General features: G+C 44.4%; 3 protein-coding genes across 8 annotated transcripts; 2 read left to right on the top strand and 1 right to left on the bottom strand.

The window, feature by feature from the left end:
* gga1 (golgi-associated, gamma adaptin ear containing, ARF binding protein 1) lies at positions 1-7,435 on the bottom strand. Its single transcript, XM_086132834.1, has 17 exons — positions 7,282-7,435; positions 5,766-5,850; positions 5,505-5,580; positions 4,952-5,050; positions 4,727-4,850; positions 4,435-4,535; positions 4,234-4,314; positions 3,981-4,118; positions 3,820-3,901; positions 3,195-3,308; positions 2,968-3,120; positions 2,293-2,366; positions 1,973-2,160; positions 1,528-1,724; positions 1,273-1,442; positions 1,080-1,190; positions 1-1,000 (listed from the first exon to the last, which is right to left on the bottom strand). The coding sequence occupies exons 1-17, from the start codon at positions 7,388-7,390 to the stop codon at positions 890-892; spliced, it is 2,013 nt and encodes a 670-aa protein (XP_085988960.1). The 5' UTR covers positions 7,391-7,435; the 3' UTR covers positions 1-889.
* Positions 7,436-7,512: 77 nt separating this feature from the next.
* On the top strand, positions 7,513-14,361 carry LOC147192421 (MICAL-like protein 1). Of its 6 annotated transcripts, XM_086132833.1 has the most exons (15): positions 7,513-8,457; positions 8,798-8,846; positions 9,149-9,290; positions 9,806-9,852; positions 9,969-10,111; positions 10,205-10,731; positions 11,327-11,513; positions 11,734-12,142; positions 12,305-12,427; positions 12,575-12,701; positions 12,789-12,879; positions 13,017-13,090; positions 13,249-13,363; positions 13,433-13,479; positions 13,567-14,361. In XM_086132833.1, exons 1-15 carry the CDS (start codon positions 8,288-8,290, stop codon positions 13,686-13,688), a joined length of 2,373 nt encoding a protein of 790 aa, XP_085988959.1. In that variant the 5' UTR covers positions 7,513-8,287; the 3' UTR covers positions 13,689-14,361. The 6 variants fall into 6 exon arrangements, with proteins under 6 accessions (XP_085988959.1, XP_085988958.1, XP_085988957.1 ...); XM_086132832.1 differs by having other exon boundaries at positions 13,433-14,361; XM_086132831.1 differs by having other exon boundaries at positions 12,575-12,879.
* A 272-nt stretch (positions 14,362-14,633) lies between these two features.
* Positions 14,634-16,465, top strand: polr2f (RNA polymerase II, I and III subunit F). The gene is made up of 5 exons (XM_086132842.1): positions 14,634-14,792; positions 14,978-15,047; positions 15,142-15,272; positions 15,759-15,830; positions 16,058-16,465. Exons 1-5 carry the CDS (start codon positions 14,773-14,775, stop codon positions 16,146-16,148), a joined length of 384 nt encoding a protein of 127 aa, XP_085988968.1. The 5' UTR covers positions 14,634-14,772; the 3' UTR covers positions 16,149-16,465.
* Positions 16,466-18,354: the final 1,889 nt, after the last annotated feature.

Raw genomic sequence — 18,354 nt, 5'->3', positions numbered from 1 at the left:
TTTAAATTAGTCCCCGCCTCAACCAAAACCTTTATTACTCCATCATATCTTAGCAGTGTTTATGCTTTTGCACAGGTCAAATGTACATTGGTATTTACAAACCAGTCGCACTGAGGAGGGAGCAAAGGAATGTAAGGAAGGTCTCTGACTGTAACGCTCAACTCAAGATGTCTTAGATGAACACCAAGCTCCAGATTTCGTTGGCAAACCATTTCATGCATTTTCAAAGTTACTTTACTCATGTAATGGTGATATATCAAGAGCCATGGTTTGTCATGATTGGGGAAAAAACCTCATGATTGTACATTAAAATATAATAATGATTCACTGCACCTGTTGAATTAACGAATGTATTACAGAACAAATGTGCTAAAAGTCAAACTGAACTGAGAAAGAGGCACGCATGGCAGAAAACACACAATGTCACAGTACTTTTTCTTCATGACACAAAAAAGGAAAGTCCCGATTGATGAGACCCCCCCCCCAAAAAAAAAAAAAGATTCAGCAGTTTTTGGTTTGACAAACTATGAAGAGGTAATGATTAAGTCCTTTCTGTCTTGACGCATCATGATGGCAGAGCATGCAGAGGTGAAGGTCAAATCTACAAAGTCAAATATTCTGCTCAAGGCCGACGACCTGAAGCAGATATGCACATGCAGTAGTGAATGATAACTCTTCATTTGTAGCACAGTCTTCAAAAGAATGGGGAAATAAAATATAGGCGGGGTTAAGAAGCAGTCAATTAAAGCAAAGTAAAGCACACACAGAGCAAGAGCAGGAGTCAAATCTTGGAGGATTTAAAAAAAAAAAAAACCAATCAGAGCAAGTACGGAGTGTTAATGCAGAGTCGTGTTTGGTGGACAAGAGTCTGTCGGGTTGGATTTCGCCGCTATAGATTCCCCCTCGTGTCCGGGGCAGGCCAGTTTTCAAGACTGCCACTCTCGTTGTGCACCTGCTCGCCCAAAGTGAAACTCAGCTTGTACTGCAGTTGAACTTTCTCCTACAGCGGAAAAAACACAAAAAAAGGCATAAAAGGAGGATTCACGGCGAGAGCGCAACTGCGTACCGCTTGGGAATACTTTGTCTGGGTTCGCCAGGAGCATGATCTGTGTAACAGCAGCGGTGGGAAGGATGGGATTGAACGCCGGCAGATCCGTTCCAGATGGCGGCTGCAATTTCACCGCCATTGACTGCAGGCGATACGTAGAATAACTTGACACCAACTCATTGACCAAGTGAAGGGAATGGGAAAAAAAAAATGCCCTCGCTGACCTTATGAGCAGAGATGTGCAAATTGATGTTTGTGACGGGCAGGGGAGCCGAGGACAGCATGGAGATGATCACCACCTGCACGTCGGGGCGACACGGCGGCGAATCGCGGGCAAAGTGGAGGAGAACCCGCAGGCTGTGCCCATCGAAGACGGTCACGGGCAGCAGGTTACCTGGTAGGCCGAGTTCACGTTACCACGGCGGGAGAGCCGCTTGAGTTCACGTAGGACAAAATGAATGAAATCGGAGTCTACTCACTAGGTTTAATGGATTCTAGAGGCACAAAGACATCAGCTAGGGAGACCTCAGCAGATGGATTCTCAACGCTGGTGACCTCAGAGGCGAGGGGCAATGCGGGGCGGTCTGAGCTGAAGACCGGGATGGGGTTGGGGGTAAGATTAGACCCCGACTTGCTCTGTAGATCTCTCAGAGTTGGTTTGACCTGCTGTTTGTCCCTACACGCAGACACAAAGACCCATGAACCTCACGACGACGACGATGGGACTTCGCAGACAGTTCGAGTGCCCGACAGAGTCAAGAGGTTTTCTCACACGCGAGGTTAGTGGAGAACCGCCGCTTTATGTATATTTGCGCTTTCACAACGGCTGCAGCGGTAACGAAGCGCTTCCCAGAACATTTTATTTGAAAAAAAAATAAATAAAACAATAATACATGAGGGATAAAAACTCAGGAAGAACTGTACCATTTGACCTGCAGGCCCTCGGGAGGGAGGGATTGCTGCAGCAGCGTCTTTCCTAATAAGTCGAGCTCGTCCAGGACTGAGCCTTTGGGAGCAGAGGCAGGAGAGACGGGGTGCGAGTGGGAAGAAGGTTCCGGACTCAGGAGCAGACTGGGTGCTGCTGGGGTGTCTGCATCGATGCTGTCGGATGACTTGAAGGAGGCATTGAGATCAATACAAGAAGGAGGAAAAAAAAAGGGCAAAGTATTGGAAACGAACAAGCCGGGGGGGGGGGGGGGGGGGGATCAAGACATGGATTGTTCCATCAAGTCGCCGCCACGCACCTGGAAGGAGTCCCAGGCTGTGGAGTCCTCCGGCTGGGAGGGAGGGTTGGAAGTGTGTGTTCCTTCACTTAAACCTGCGTGGGGCAAGACCACAAAATGTTTTGAGTGCTTCACCTCAATGCCAAGGCTCGATGGTGCGCCCCAGAATTTACGATGTGACGACTGGAAACCAAATTGTAGCTTGGACACGTACAACTAACCGACTCTGACAGGCGAGTGATCATTTTAATCTTTTTTTTTGGTCCTTGAGAATGTTTTCACATGAAAATGACCGTTTGCAATTGTTGAAATGTTTGGGTCTTGCAGTTACTGAAAACTGTGCGTGAGCGCGCGTGAATGTACGTGCAAAGTGCATTGCTGACGACGCGAAGGAAATCATTTTCAGTTATTTATTTTTCGAAGCATCGATATTTCAATATATACACACACACAAAGTTAAAACAATGCCGTGCGCGTTGTCTGCCGTCACGTTATGGACAGAATTTTAAAATGAGGAAAATGCAAAATGTATTGTTCAGGGAGTGAATTTCTACACGTTGAAAGAGATGCGCTCCAAAATCTTGCCGCAACCAATTTTACCGCTGGTTGGGCGGACGGACCACTGCAACCAGTAACCAAAAAGTGGACCAGTGTAACCCAAAAAGGTTTTATTTTTTAAATTAGATGTGAGGTTACCGAGTGACATGAGCTCATCATCAAGTAGGGAGAGGCCAGTTTCCTGCGAGGTTGCGTTGAGGCTGTCGGTTGGAGTCGGGACTTCTGGGAAGGAGGGGGGCGACTGGGGCGACGTGTCCAACCCAGACAGATCCAGCAGTGCTGTCCCCACTCCTGGGTGAAAAGTCCAGTTGAGGAAAAAAAACAAAATCCGAAACGCGCGTGCTCGCGAGCAACGCTTTACCAACCTGTTTGTTTTTGTGCATTTAATGCATTGTTGCTGTTCACAATCTCCCCTTTCACCCGCTGCTTGTACAAATTGATGACATGGGTCAAGCTGTCATTGGCTTGCAGGATCTCCGCTGTGGAAAGCCAAGGGAAGATGCTCTTTATAGTCTGCATCGTGTCGATAAAGGAGCACAAAAGCCGCGGATTGCAGCCGAGTTAACGGCTTTGTGGCTTCTGTCCTTTGAGGTCTACAACAGGCTCTCTTTGTACCGGGGCGACAATCCAATGTGTACGTAGCGGTTCTTGAGACCAATTACTGCTCATTGCCGGTCGTGGTTTCGAGGGTCTGATCCAAAAGCACCTTTACAGCTGCCGTTCAACTGCACGTTTGAGCAAATCTAGTATCTTAGCAGCCGCTCGCGGGAAAGCGACTCGACGCGTTTAGATACGCAGCCGATACTGTCGCCATTCAGGCCCTCTGATGTCTTTTTTTTTCTTTTCACGTGCAATCAATTGAGCTTTTCAAGAAGCCAGTGGAAGATAAAAATGCCCAAAGACTATGGCACACGGTATAAATTGCGCCGTAATAACACAAAGACAGAATACATCCCTGTTAGTATTGTTGTTTAAACAGTCCACGCTCACCTAAAGCCTCATCGTTATCCTCCGTATCACTTGCCAATCTGAACAGTGTGGGTCTCATTTTTTCGCAGCGCTGGTAAAGGTCCTGTGAACACAACGCAAGCCTGTTCTGTAAATTGTGTTTCAACTTAAAAAAAAAAAAAAAAAGATGGAAGTGACATGACCTGTATGAGCTCAGTGTTGTTTTGATTAGTGGTGTTTGCGTCGTAGTCCTGCAGGAGCTGAGTCAGCAAAGCGATGCTCTCCTTCACCTCTTGGATGGCGCCCACCCGCTTGGTCACCTTCTCTGCTCGGCGCTGATCCTTAACCACAAATGAAAAGTGACTTCACGAACGGTGCGAGCACACCTTTTTGTGTCATTGGTAATTCAATGAATGGAACGGGTCGCCACCGCCGGTTTCGTCTTTGGGTTGCTACCTCTTGGACCATTTCCTTGATGAGTTTGTTGGCGGCCTTCAAGTCGTCGGGATGCGAGCTGTTCAGCAGGCGAGATAACATCTGTCAAAGCCAAGAAGAGCATTCAAAGGAGGCGAGAGCACTCGTGGCAGTGGGCGACGGACATCATCGGCATGCCGAAAAAGCCCCATTGTGGCCGTAAACTGGTGAAAGGCTTCTTACTTTGGACTTTTCTTCATCTTCAAAAATGGCATTTTTAGGTCTGGGTGGGGGAAGATTGGGTAGTTTATCGGGGGGCAGTTCTGGATCTTGTTTAATAATACCTGCAAGCAAAGAAAAAAAAAAAAGATTCAGTGATTTACTTGGCAGGCTTAATTATGGAGCTGATGATTTTTTTTTTTTAGTTTGTGTTCAGTTGTGGCAAGCCTCTGTGGAAAAGCTATTTTTGAGATGTATTTGTCCGACTCGTATGCAGAAATGTCAGAGTCGTCGAGGCTTTGCGTACGCCTCATACCTTGTTTCTTTAGCATCTGATAGGCGTCTACGATTTTGATCTCATCGGGCAAGCCCAACGTCCAGCTGTAGATCAACTCCAAGACCTTCTTCTTCACTGGCTCCGGTGAGCGTGAACCCAGGTACTGTGTGAGCACAAGAACACGGATCGCATCGCACGTACTGTGTGGGGTTGAAACTATGCGGCAAAGCGCGCGCGGGGGAGACCCTCCGGAGTATAGCCTACCTTTGGCGAAACCACTTTGATGAGCTCATTAAGAAAGCGGAACTTGCCCACTTCATTATGAAACCGTTTCCCGCAGTTTTTCATACACGACTCCAGAACCTGGTGAAGAAGCACGCGCCTTACAACAAATCAAGCTGAAGAATAAAAGAGATTAGGTTTCCCCCCCAAAAAGAAATAATCCACCAATATGTGAATTTGTTAATGCGCAAATGACAATGTGACGCTTCCCATTACTGTACATGCGTTGCATAAAACCAGATTTGGGCACTTGGACCTGCAGTGTAGCTCGCCAAAGATTATAAGCAGAGTTAGCTTGTAAAACAAGCAGATCAAGCTGCCGCATCAGGAACGGAGAGCTAGATAAACCGGATCCGGTAGATGGCAAAGACTGGCATTGCCATAACGCCTAGTATGGTACTGTACTCTTTAACCACCCTCTTGTGCTCTACACAAACGCGTTTTGTAGGATGTTCTAAAAGAGGCTGCTAGAAACCAGGCGCATCAATCATGCGTAAAGTATTTTTGACAAAAACTGTTAGAAATGGGAGTCTACCACGAGAGCCTGCATGGCCTCCCACTCTTGCGGAGATTGGATCTTGTGGGCCAACAGCCTGGTGGCCAGCTGAGGTCTGCAAAGCAACACAAAAGCAAAGGCTGAACAACAATGACATCGCATAATCCCGCTGCCCTGTGTGGTCTGACAAAAAGTACCGTTGGACTTTGAACCGATGCGATCAGTTTGGGTTTTTAATTGGCTCTTTTCAGACTGCGACTGTAAAATGTAACCCGTTCTGATGCAATAACGTCCTCTCACCCCTCCAAATCATTGTTGAGCTGTTCACAGAACGCATTGATGCTGCTCCAGTCGGTTTCCCTATTCAGTGGGTTGGTTGCTCTGTCTGAAACATTCAACAGGCGCAAAACGGAAGCGGTGAGCGAAATGGTTCATTGTACTACATTAGAAGTCCACACTGCAGTCACAATCGGAGAACAAAAGATTCAAGGTACAACTCTTGTCGAGTAGCTGCTACTTTCTGCACCACGTCTCAAGATAGGAATGATTTGTTTCGCCATCAGGCCCAATAATGCAAGGTTTCAAGGTGTTTCTCCAGTCACTTTATTGATCCGCAGTCTCATGTGACAGCCAGTAAATCATACATGAGATGTGGAAAATTGGATCATTCGTATTTGCGCTGCACAGTATATCGAGAGAAAAAAAAAAACGGTCATCGCAACAGTGTACTTATTTTTCAGCATGAAAATATTAGATAATTAAAATTTCTTAGCGAGTGTACATCTTAACTATCGTGACAAGACCGATATTGCAGCTATTGAACACCCATATTGCATATCATGTTTTTCAAATATCGTGCAGCCCTAATTGAAGTCAAGAAATCATCAGGCACGCTGCAAAAAAAAAAAAAAAAAAAATCCAATGGCATTTAAGTGGTGAGAAAAGGTATTTACTGTAAGTAATATATCTTTGTTCAGCCATCTATTCCAGCGACGTATAGTGCTGCTCTACCATGCAGCTCGGAGAGTCACCACCTATAGGGACACATCGCTGTACCACTTGACCAGAGTCCTCGCTGCACACTGGCTACAGCAATGGTATACTTTCAAAAATTAGGCTATTCTTGATTAGATTCCATGTTATTACTCAATGATTTCATTCATAATTCCACAAATGTCCCATCCAGCACCTGGGTTTTAAAATCAATGGCAAAATAATGAAATGCTCTTCCACTAGATGGCAGGAAGTGCATATATAACCTGTGTGTACGATTTTATTTATTTATTTTTGTGCGTGACGTTTAGGGTTATGGTGCGCCGTCTATTTTTTCCCCCTCTCCTTATGTAAAATATGATTTTGGCTAAATCAAGATTGCATAGCATTGATTTAGGTTTTCGCTTTTTAACGCAGGCAGTCTGAAGTTGCACTGAACGTCACCGTTCGCTAGCTTTGACGGTGTGGTCTTGAGGATACGATCGGTCAATTCCAGAACTTTCTTACGGATCAACAGCATTAATAGACTTGAAGTAAACCGCATTATTGCAACCGGGACTCCCGATGTCCTGTCGCGTATCACAACGCTCAATAAATCGTGTCATGAAGCTAAAAGTACGCCACTTTTTGCTGTGTTGACAGCCGCCAGGTACAGGTAGCAGTGAAGCTAGGTTAGCATCCTCTGTTGTCACCGAACCGCTTTCCGCCTTCGCTGCCCACTTAAGCAACATTGACACTTCGCACTTTGCATGCACATAACATATTAGGTATCTCCTGGGACGATCCAACAATAAAGCCTGTTTATTGAAGCACAAATACTCACTGATGCGGGACTCCAAACTCTCCGAATCGGGAGGAGCAGCCATCACAGCGAGCCTTGTGTCGTTTGTGCGTCTGCCTTGTGACGAGGCACGCAGAGGCGGAGAGAGCATAGAACGTGATGAAATAGACTTCAACGTAAACAATTGTATTCACCGTTCACATCTAAGTGTTGAATTGGATTGGATAACCGAACAAAGACACGAATAATACTGGTTAACGTTTATACGGAAGAGGATTAGGGCCAATGGAAAAAAAACCAACATGGTTGACAAGATTCTCACTTTTATCTCAGACTTCTGACATTGTTCCCAGAATCCTAACTGTAAAAGCTTTAATGTCAGAGTTCTTACGTTAAAGTCAGAATTCTGACTTTGAAGTCCCTTCTAAGAATAAAGTCTGAATTTTGAGATGAAAGTGAGAATCTTAACAAAAGCTTACACTTGTTTTTTTTTTCTTCATTGGTCCTGGTACGTACAAAATAAACACAGAAAAGAATAATAAAAAATGTAGGCAAAAACAGACCAAAGTCAACTTGTGACACCTGGCTTTCGAAAAATATTGCGATAGCGTTTTGTCTCTCTCTAGTGGCAGCTATTATGTAGTTCGCCGAATGTGGCGCACAGCAAGATGGATGGGCAGCCACCGAGGGGATATATATTTTTTCTAAATCACATTTGCGGACCTCTGCGAGCAACGTAGACGCGAGACAGCGCTGCAATTCTACGTTTACTTGTGGTTTGTGATGAAAAGCAACTTGTGTAACTGAATCTCGACCGCCTAAGTTAAACAAACTCGAGCTAACGCGGAAGATCGACTTTTAGTGAACTTCCTCGCCTCTTTTTTTTCTGAAGAAAATGCGTGTCACCGTTAACGTGACTACATCCAACCCTGTTTAATCGCGTCGGTGTGATATGGAAAGGTCTCGTGATGAATGTAGCCCTCGAGCTCGTTCTCTTCTGCCTCCAAGTTGCCGTTGATGTATGTCGCGCTGACCCAGCCCTCATGTGATGAGGTCCAGCGCCACACATGACACGATGGCATCGAGAGCGGCTTTGCTCAAGTGGTGCAGCCAAACATGCACCACGTACCCCCAGGTGGAAATCACCAATTTGTCCACCTCATTCCGAGATGGACTTGCGTTTTGTGCCATCATCCACAGCCACCGCCCGGATCTCATGTGAGTAGTCAATCACTCGGTCTATTTGAGTAGAATTGATGGGCTGCGTGGTGCGCACTTCCACAAAAAAAAAAAAAAAAAAACCCACCCCGATTTGCTCTAGCATGCTGTTTAATCTGGATTTTACAGTGGGCCTAATCTCTTCACTACAACATAATCTCGCTCCTTGACATCTTCCCTTGACAGTAAATTGGATTACTCAGGTTTGTTGTTGTGGTTACAATAAAATAAAGTCAGCTCATTTGCTCTGTAATCTTTATATGCATTTTTTTGTCCTTTTCATGTTCCTGAATTGAGCCTCTAAAGTTTGCTGTCTTTTTATTTGTTCATCTCAATGCAGACATTTCAGTTCCCTCTCAAGAGCTAATGTTTATGAAAACAACAAACTGGTGAGTCATTTGCACACATTGGAAGCATGTGTCCCTTTGAACAAACATGTAATACTGCTCAGGAGTGATGTATGTCGAGAGATAATCAGGTGCTCCACTGGAAATGATCGGATTCACTTTATTTGTCCCCCAAATATTTATTTACGACAAATAATGTGTCTGTGTTCAACTGTCATCCGTTCAACAGTACATTATCAACACTTGTACTCGCTTTTTGTGACATTTTTTGTTTGGTGGTGACATTGTGATAATACGTACCTTGGCTCAAGAAAGTTTGGTCTTCTTCCACAAACTCTTTTCAGGCCTTTGAAGTTGCAGAGAGCAAGCTTGGCATCCCCGCTTTCCTGATCCCCAAAGAAATGCTTGCCACCGAGGTGCCTGATTATTTGAGTGTCATCACTTACCTCTCCGAGTACTACCATTACTTCAGACGGCTCTCTAACGGTGTGTGTAAGGAAGCATATCCTTCTCTTTGTCTCCCTCTATTTTGATTTGAAGTCTTCTTCGGGTTTTATTGTGCTGGGAGTAAATTAACAAGCACGCTGTACACCCGTGTTCAAATGTCACTTTTTTTTTTGTAATACGAAAAAAACAAGACAAAGATAAACGTATTCCTCCAGGTAAAAGCATACTAGAATGAATGGCGTTCAAGTTTACAGGTCAAATTAATGGTGGAAAAAGATTTGAAATGGTTTATCGTGGTCTCAATGTTTTTGGATCACAAAAGCCTGGCGTTTAAACGGGGGTGTGTGGACTTTTTATATCCACGTCATTAGAATGATGCATTTATTTAAAAGCAAAGTAAACCACAATGCGTTTCAGTCGCTTCTGCGAATTGCTTCCTCCTCAGATCCCCAAACCTGCACGTTCAACTTCGACAGCACCGGGCTGGAGCGCAGACATTTTTTTTCACACGTGGTCTTTATTCATCATTTACATTTTCCCTCTTGACTTTGCAGCAGGTCCTTCCAGTTTGAAGTCATCACGCATCACTTCATCAAACAAGGTGATGAAAGACCAAATCTTCCAATGTATCAAAAACGCTTGAAAGAAAGAGATTCTCGATTCACACATCCTCTCTTGTATTCTCAAATGTTCACGTTGCTTCCCTTTTTTCCCCAGCATCCGGCTTATTTGCCCTCCATCGAAGATGACCATTGTTCTGATAAATGTCGACGGCACGTATGTCACTTTTGCGCCAAACCTGTTCATCTTATTCAGAGACTTGTGATCTGCGGAGAGATCTGGCATCGCGCTTGTTTCAGGTAAGGGCACTCGAATCGTGCTCACGTTTCTTAAAGTGGCCGCATTTCTACGGGTTAGAAGACATCGAGACACGCAACCTTGATGTCTTTCAGATGCCAATTGTGCCGCGGCGCCCTCGCAGCGGGCTTCTTCATTTCGGGAAAAGACGCTGGTCAATTCATCTGTTCTGACCACATGACAGACGGTTCAAATATTCCAGCAGTTCAGAACGTTGAGGGATGGGAAGACCGCTTGTCTCTTGGTAGATTGACTCTCCTCGGCGTCTCCCGCTACTCTGAGAAAACAAAGTCACGTGACAGACTGGTTTACAAAGCACTGGAGGACGAGCAAACAGCACAGCGCCAGTCATCTGACACACAGAGTAACATGTCAAGGCCGCCATCTCCTCAACCCGACCCGGTAAACGTTGACGAGACGACCGATGGCGAGGACGCGTCGCCATCGGTTTTGGTAGGGAGCTACGGGCACAAGGAGGAGAGCGCAACCGAGGAGTCCTCCGAGTTCCCGTCGCCATACGGAGAAGCCACTGGAGAAAGTGAGCAGCTGGCATCCAAACAGATGCCAGACTCTGTCTGCGCAGCCAAGACTCAACCTTCCCAAACAGTGAGTGGCACCTCAGGTAAGGAAATGCACATTTATTTGACAGTTGGCTTTTATTATATATATTTTGGGGGGGGGGGGGGGCGGTTGTCCCTTAGGCAAAATTGAACTGCGTGTTTCTGCCTTTTTCTGTACAAACTAGATGGGTGCAGTGTACAGATCAACGGATAAAGATCATTCGTAATAGGCAGGCACATTGATTCTTCATCGCGCTGTATGAGACAAAACACGACTTTGCCATTGTTGTTGTTATTGTGCCTATTGTTGAAATGACTCGCTTCAAACGTCTGTTGGAATATTTACACTGAGGTTGGAGTGTGCAGGAAGCAAAGATCCTTCTGGTTCAGTGTCTCTTTTCCTGTGCCGGCACTCCCACCATTCAAACTCAGTCTTTGCCTTTTCAAACTGTTGAATAGTTTCCTATTTTATTTTTTTTTAAATTAGTACTACCAAAAAAAAAAAAAAACGCACATGAAACAAACCCAGCTAATATGATGTTGAACCCATGTTTCAAAAGTGACACCTGAGCGATTTTTTTCCTTTTTTTTAAATGACAATAGTAAATCTTGCTTTTCCCGAATGACGTGATCCCTGTTCTGTGACATTCCTTGAAGAGACAACCGATGGCAAGGACGAGCCGCGGCTGGTTCTGGCGGAAAGTGACGAGCAAAAGGATGAAACGAAAACGGAGGCGCCCCAGCAGTTGCCGTCTCCTTCTGCACAAGTAACTCATGGAGAGAGTCAGCAGCCGGCACGCGAACAGACCGCTCAAAGTCGCTCTTTGCCTTTTTCATCTCACATGTAAGGCAACGGCTGCGTTTGTTTCTTTGCACCGCACGACCCCAAATCTTGTCAAATGAACGTCAATAGAAATTCTTCCATAATGACATATTGTTTACTTCTGGCCCAATAGAAAGGCCTTGATGATGAGCGAGGTCGACGAAACCCCTCTCAGCTTTATCGTTTATTTCCCTTTTCATGGGGTGAACCGATTGTCATCGCTTTCTTTTAATTGTTCCAGCAGGAGCCTGAAAAGCTCCGTGAAAACCAACCACCCGTGGCTCGGAATCATCCATCCCGGTCCTTGGACGCAGCTGCCTCCCGTTCAGTCCCCAGGACCCCCCATGCATTCCAAACGTGGTCCAAATGGCCGCGTATACTGGTACAGACCGAGAATCCCTCCCCCCAATCCTTTCGGTGAGGACCTGGACGAGGAAGACGGAGTCAAAACGGAGCCACGTGTCAAAGACACTCATGGAGGACAAAGCAGTCAACTTGGTGGCTCAGATGTAACGGCTGCCAATGTCCCACACCAAGTCAGTCGTAGCCCCATTTTGCCAAGAAGTCTTTCGGTGCCGGCCGTCAAATCTACAAAGTTACCTTTTGTCATGACAGAGGACAACAAATCGCCCTGCTCAACCCCAATTAAGGTACGGAGGTGGACTTCCTTTGCCTAAAAAAAAAATAAAATAAAGGATGTGTTTTGAATACAAACATACGGTTTTCTCTGTGTAATTCTAAGATTTTGTTCACATACAAGCCCCTCCGTACAAAATGGTTGCGAGTGTCATTTCAACATTTCATCTTTGCAGGTTTGCAAGGAGAAGGAGCATTGCGATGCAAACGCAGAAATGCCCAAATCCAAAACATGCCAGGCCCTCACATCTGGGCGGGCACCCGCTCCCGGGCATGGCTTCCCACTCATTAAAAGGAAGGTATGATGCTGATTCGCAACTTAAAACTTTCTTGCTGCGTGAAGAGAGCAAGGCAGAATGATTTAGTTTACTCACACGAGTCAGTCGTTTGGATTTCGTGGGTCGGGAGATTTTGAGGAGGAATGCTCGGTATTGTTTGTTTTGCAGGTGCAGGCCGACCGGTATGTTTCTGCAGCAGATCTGCTGGTGGAAACGAGACAAGTGACAAAGCAGCTCGAGGCGCTGGAAGAACGAGGCGTTGACTTGGAGAGGAATATCAGAGAGTGCAGCAATGGTTCATTGCGCGCTTTGTTTCAAAACAAATATGCGTGCTACTTAATACTTGAGAGGCCAATACTTTACAGTTTCTTTTTCATTTCAGACCAAGAGGAAGAAGGTCTGCTGGCCGAATGGCTTGCCGTTACCCAGGAGAGACAATTTCTGATGCGACGGGATACCGAGTTGGTTTATTTGTAAGTAGCCTTTGGGATTGTGACAATGATAACGCTTTACAGGCGAGTCTCCGCACTTACAATACTGTGGGGAAAGGAAAAAAAAATCGTAAGAATTCCAAATAAAAAACAAAATTGAACCGTGCATCGTGGACCAGGACTAAGCAGCACCAGTTGGAAGAGAGGCAGGCGGATGTGGAGTACGAGCTTAGACGTCTCCTCAATAAACCAGGTGAGTTTATTCATCATGTGATGCGGTGCAAATCGATTTGCGCTGCGCCGAAGATGAAATTCCGATGCGTGTCGAAAATTCTGCACTATGTACTTGTATCCGGCGTACACCTTTGAGCCGTTTGTTGGTGTAACACGCCGTGGCTTTTCCACGTTCAGAGAGCATCTGGAGTCAAGAAGATCGAAGTCGAGAACAAAGCCTGATGACCGAGCTGCTTGTCATCATCGAGCAGAGGAACCAGATCGTCAGCATTTTAGATCAAGACAGGAAGAGGTGCAACGAGAATAAATAAATACATTTTCATGTTGGAAAAGTAAGAGTGCAACTCTTTTTCCCAATTAGGGAGCGAGAAGAGGATGCGCTTTCGCAAGGAATGATCAAGAACACGGGTGTGTTTATTATATTATTTTTTTACTGTCAAATGAAGTTGGAAATGATGACTAGTGTGATGTGTGGATTTTTTTTTCTCTTCTCAGACTTCCAGAAAGAGGGTTTGAAAGAGCTCAAGAAGTCAAAAGGAAAGTTCAAGCCCTCAAAGGTTTTTAAGATGAACCGGAAAGGCGAGCGCAGTGCAGACTCTCTGGACAAAAAGAGCTGAATGTCTGTTGAGACGGCAGAAGAATAAAACTGAAGAAAGGTTCAAAGACATCAAATGACGTTCTGCGTGTACATGATGAAGTGTTGGCCCCATTTTACTCTGTGTGCTTAAACTGTTATGCAAATGTAGATTGAATGGCACACTTAGGAATGTATCACAAGTCCAAAGTACATTTTTTTTGTGTTAGCATAATAGCAAAATTGCCTCAGCCCTTTAAAATATTTTCCGCACAAGAAAACACCACAAATTTAACAAGCGAAAAGAGTCCAGTTGCCTTTGTGAATTACCATGAACTGGCAAGTTAAAAATGACGTAGTGGCAATTATGCCATTAGGCTAAAAGATATGCATGTACTCAATAAGTATATATTTTTTCAAATGAAAACGGTTTTATTAAAGATACAGAGGCACCTCTGTGCACTCTAATGTTGTAAACAAAACTGCAGTTCAGATCAAAGAAGGAAACATCTTCTAGATGAACCACAGAGTTAAACCGTGATTTTATTCAGTATAATTTGGATGATAGTTTTCAGCTAAGAAAACCCCACTTTTTTGAATCGCATTTCACTACTGATATAAATTTTTAAAAATATATGTATATTTTCCACGATGTCCAGATTTTTTTTAAATTCACTTGCATATGAGAAAAATATATAATAAACGTGTACATAAAAGTTCATTGAAGTTTCATTTATCAGAACGAATGAGCTTGCGGCAAACTTGACTCTTCACGTAACGTGAAAAATCCGCTCGGTGGCGCTAGTGTTTACGAAATGCATAATTGTATGCGCTGCAGTATTATAATTTACCTTATTGTGTTATTATTTTTTTGTTTATAAGCATACATGCAATGTTGATGATCTGCATAGAAATGCGCTTATTCCTAATCGCGCCGTCTTTCTGATGGTGTCGACGGATAAACACTAAACAAACGGAACATTAGTTGTAATTGCTGTTGTTCCGTTCTTCTTTCTCAGCGCGCACAAGAACCGGAAGTGAATCGTTCATCACACTCGTGCGTGTTCTTGTTTACAGCAGACAGCAAGCGAATAAAACTTGGGATATTTGCGACTCTACAGCAAGATATGTCGGACAACGAAGATAAGTCAGTAACATAAAAAGTTGCCTTTCGACGCGATTATGTCATAGTTTAACGGATATTTGAAGGAAAGTGGACGAGCTGCCCGGCTTCGTTATAACTGCCCCAACATTTTATTTGTAGTGTGGCTGCAATGTTCACTTGTCCTTCTTTTCTGTTGTTTTGATTGTTGACCCCTATCATTTTTGTAGCTTTGATGACGGAGATTTTGATGATGCCGAAGAGGACGAAGGATTAGATGACTTGGAAAACGCTGAAGACGTGAGTAATCACAGGTGGTATCTTACGATTTCTTCACGGGTTAGTCTTTGTGCTGCTATATGTGAAACTTTCTTTTCTTGACTTTATTGGACAGGACGACCAGGAGAATGTTCAGATCCTACCGGCAGGCGAGGGCCAGCAGGCCAACCAGAAGAGGATAACAACATCATACATGACAAAATATGAGCGAGCCAGAGTTTTGGGAACTAGAGCTCTCCAAATAGCGTAAGCGTTTTTGTATGGTTGAATGAGCACATTGCCAACTTGTTGCAGTATTTTTTAAAATGTAAACTGCTTTTTAAATGTCAGTATCGTACTCGTGTGAATGAAGCGATGCACATCCATCAATGCATTATTTGAGCCGCTTATCCTCACGAAGGCCACGGGTGTGCTGGAGCCTTTCAAAAGTTTGTCTGTTCTGCGTTCAAATCTCACCTCCAGCCACTATGTATGGAGTTTTCATGTTCTCTCAATGCAGGCTGAATTTTCTCCGGGTATGCCCGCCCTGCTTCACTCCACTTTCCAAAATTGTGAATCTTACACTAATGTATGTATGTCTCTAAATTTTGTGTGAAGGTGAGTCAAAGTGGTTAGCACTCATCAAAGTCAGCTGACTCAATTTCCCGGCAACCTTATGATAGAAAATGGATGGATAACTAGTTGAAATGTTTCTGTTTTGTACAGTATGTCACGTAATTTCACACTTAACAGGATGTGCGCACCGGTCATGGTGGAACTGGAAGGAGAAACGGACCCCTTACAAATTGCCATGAAGGAGCTCAAGTAAGTAGTTTGTGTATGTGTTCCCTTGCATCGTCCAAAGCTAATTTAAAAAAAAAAAAAAAGAATTTTTTAATCGGCCTTTTTCATTTTGAATGAGACAAAGTGATGCCTCCCATTGCTGAATATGGAGCGCAGCAAGACTGCAGGGCCACTAACAAAATCTAGTTTGCCACAAAGTGGACCAGGAACTCATTCAGACCCGCCCGCTTCCTTGTCTCATCCACTAGGTGTGGAAAGATCCCCATTATCATCCGCCGCTACCTTCCAGATGGAAGTTATGAAGACTGGGGCTGCGATGAGCTCATCATTAATGATTAAGTCACTTGGGCAAGCGACTCTTCCTTCTACCAGCAAATGTCCACTGGAGGTGCTGTTGTATTTTTTTTTTTACCTCCACTCTATGAAGCAAGCGATTGTTGGTACAATGTACCAAATAAGCATCCTTGCCGCTTTTAATTGAATCCTACCCATTGTACCTCCTGCTTAAACCGCATTTTGACGGACCGCTTCAAAGGGGGGAAAAGTACCATGAACGTTTTTTTTTAAAGAGAATTAAAAGCCTGCATTTGTCATTTTTCATGTAGTTGTGACTGTAACGTAAGTTTTATTGTTTTGAATAAAGTACTTACAGCTTTTGTACTGTGCTAATATATTTTTTAAAAGAAATTACGGTTCTTCATAATGTCTGTAAAATGAAGTCCAGTACAAGGGAAAGATGTTCACATTATAACAACGCGATGCTTGTCGGTGATTAGAAACTTCCATTTTGTGTTGCCCAAACACCCCCGCAGCTGTTGACATAGTCATGAGATGGATGTGAGGAGTTACAAGCAAATTTCCTTTGCAAGACCTTCCTGGGTTATCTTGTCATCTGACATTTAACAAGTAGACAAGTTCTACGGTTGCGTGGCAAATGTCTGTTATTTCAATGCCCATTTTTGAAATGCTCACATTTCAAGCTTTTTTTTTAATGCATTTGTCATCCTTGTGACATTGTGGCCTCCCCGGCGTTGAAAGAGGTGTACAGTAGTTGGCTTTACTCATTCAGCAGAGGGAGTGCTGGAAACTGCACTGCAGCTTTTTGCCTCAGAACTTTTCTCTTCCGTGAAAACACATGCACACGCACGAAGCCGACAGACAGTCTCTGTATTGTTTGGGGAAAATAGGTTGTAGGCAGCAACTAGGTCAGTGTATGTCATGAGCCAGGGCTCTGATTAATTTGTCCTTAGAGAGTAAAAATACATATCATTAATGCTATGGATGGAATGAAAAGTCTACACACCCCTGTTGGAATAGCAAAAGATTTTTTGGAACTACCTTCAAGATCAACCATTTGTTCCTCCGTTCATGTGGCCTTAAACCTGAACAACTCATTTGAAATCTCCCAAAACAAAGTGGGAAAATGTGTTTCGGTCCGGTAAAACCACGGTTGAACCTTTTGGCTCGCTTGGAAAAAACGCCGCAGTGCTCATCAACAACACAGCACCGTGGCAACAGTGAAGCACGGCGGTGGCAGCAACATGAACGGGCTGCTTTTGTTCAGCTTCAAGTATGTAAGGCGGAGGGAATTATGAACCGTTCAAAACAGCAGTCGGTGTTAGCACAAACTTCAGAGTCAAAGTTTCAATGTGATTGGTTTGTTCCAAATTTTTTATTTTGACATCCCAAAATCATGACACTCGACGACGGGTGTGTAGACTTCTTCTATCCACTGTAACTATTGATGTGCGCGCAAACTGTGGCTGTCAGTAGAAATCAAAAAAAAAAAAGAAAAGCCGGCAAACAACAAAGAATGGGAAAATTTGCAGAGATTTCGCAATGAATCCAGTTTATGCCGGTTGTGATGATTTCATTTGTGAAGTCTTTTGATAAGAGGAGATGACGGGGCCTCAGGGGCACTTGTGGGCTGCTTTCATGGCCATGTGACAATCAGCTGCACCAACCCCAGTGAGGACACCATCAGGTCGCCCCGCAGCTGAGGATCCTGCTTCTTATCTTTTCATCTCGCCGCTGCACGCCATTACTTTGCTGCCTTGCCACATTTGTCATTAGTCATCTTTCCATTTGCTCATTCAGTCACACATTTTTTTCTTTGTCTGTAGGACAGCGATCTCTGAACAGCCGCAACACTGTCCTCCTCCTCCGTTTGATCTCTTGTAGTTGTGCTCTTAAAATGTCACAAAAAGCCAAAACATTTACTTTGATCCAATAATCCGTTTAATTTTGAAAAACTGCTGCCCGGCTGATACGACCCCCCGGATAAGCGGAAGAAAATGGATGGGGTGAATGGAATATTGAAAAGCAGTCCGCACGTGTACCTGGCAGTTCTGATGGCAGGGGTTTCGAGTCTGGGCTCCGGCCTTTGAATGACCGAGCTTAGAACTGTAAGGCAGCTAGCTATATTATTCACGAGTAAACTGTGTAAAAGTGTAGCAGCAAGATCTCCCCTTGCGGATGAGGCAGTCACCCACAAGTCCTTCAATTAATTGATTTCTACAATGATCCAAAGGCATTGTCCCATGCT

The sequence above is a fragment of the Hippocampus guttulatus genome, chromosome 16 (assembly GCF_054856545.1).
Source record: "Hippocampus guttulatus isolate MCC_2025c chromosome 16, RoL_Hgut_1.0, whole genome shotgun sequence".
Classification (NCBI taxonomy): Eukaryota; Metazoa; Chordata; class Actinopteri; order Syngnathiformes; family Syngnathidae; genus Hippocampus; species Hippocampus guttulatus.
Note: the sequence above shows the minus strand (reverse complement) of the source record. Positions and strands in the feature narration are given on the sequence as shown.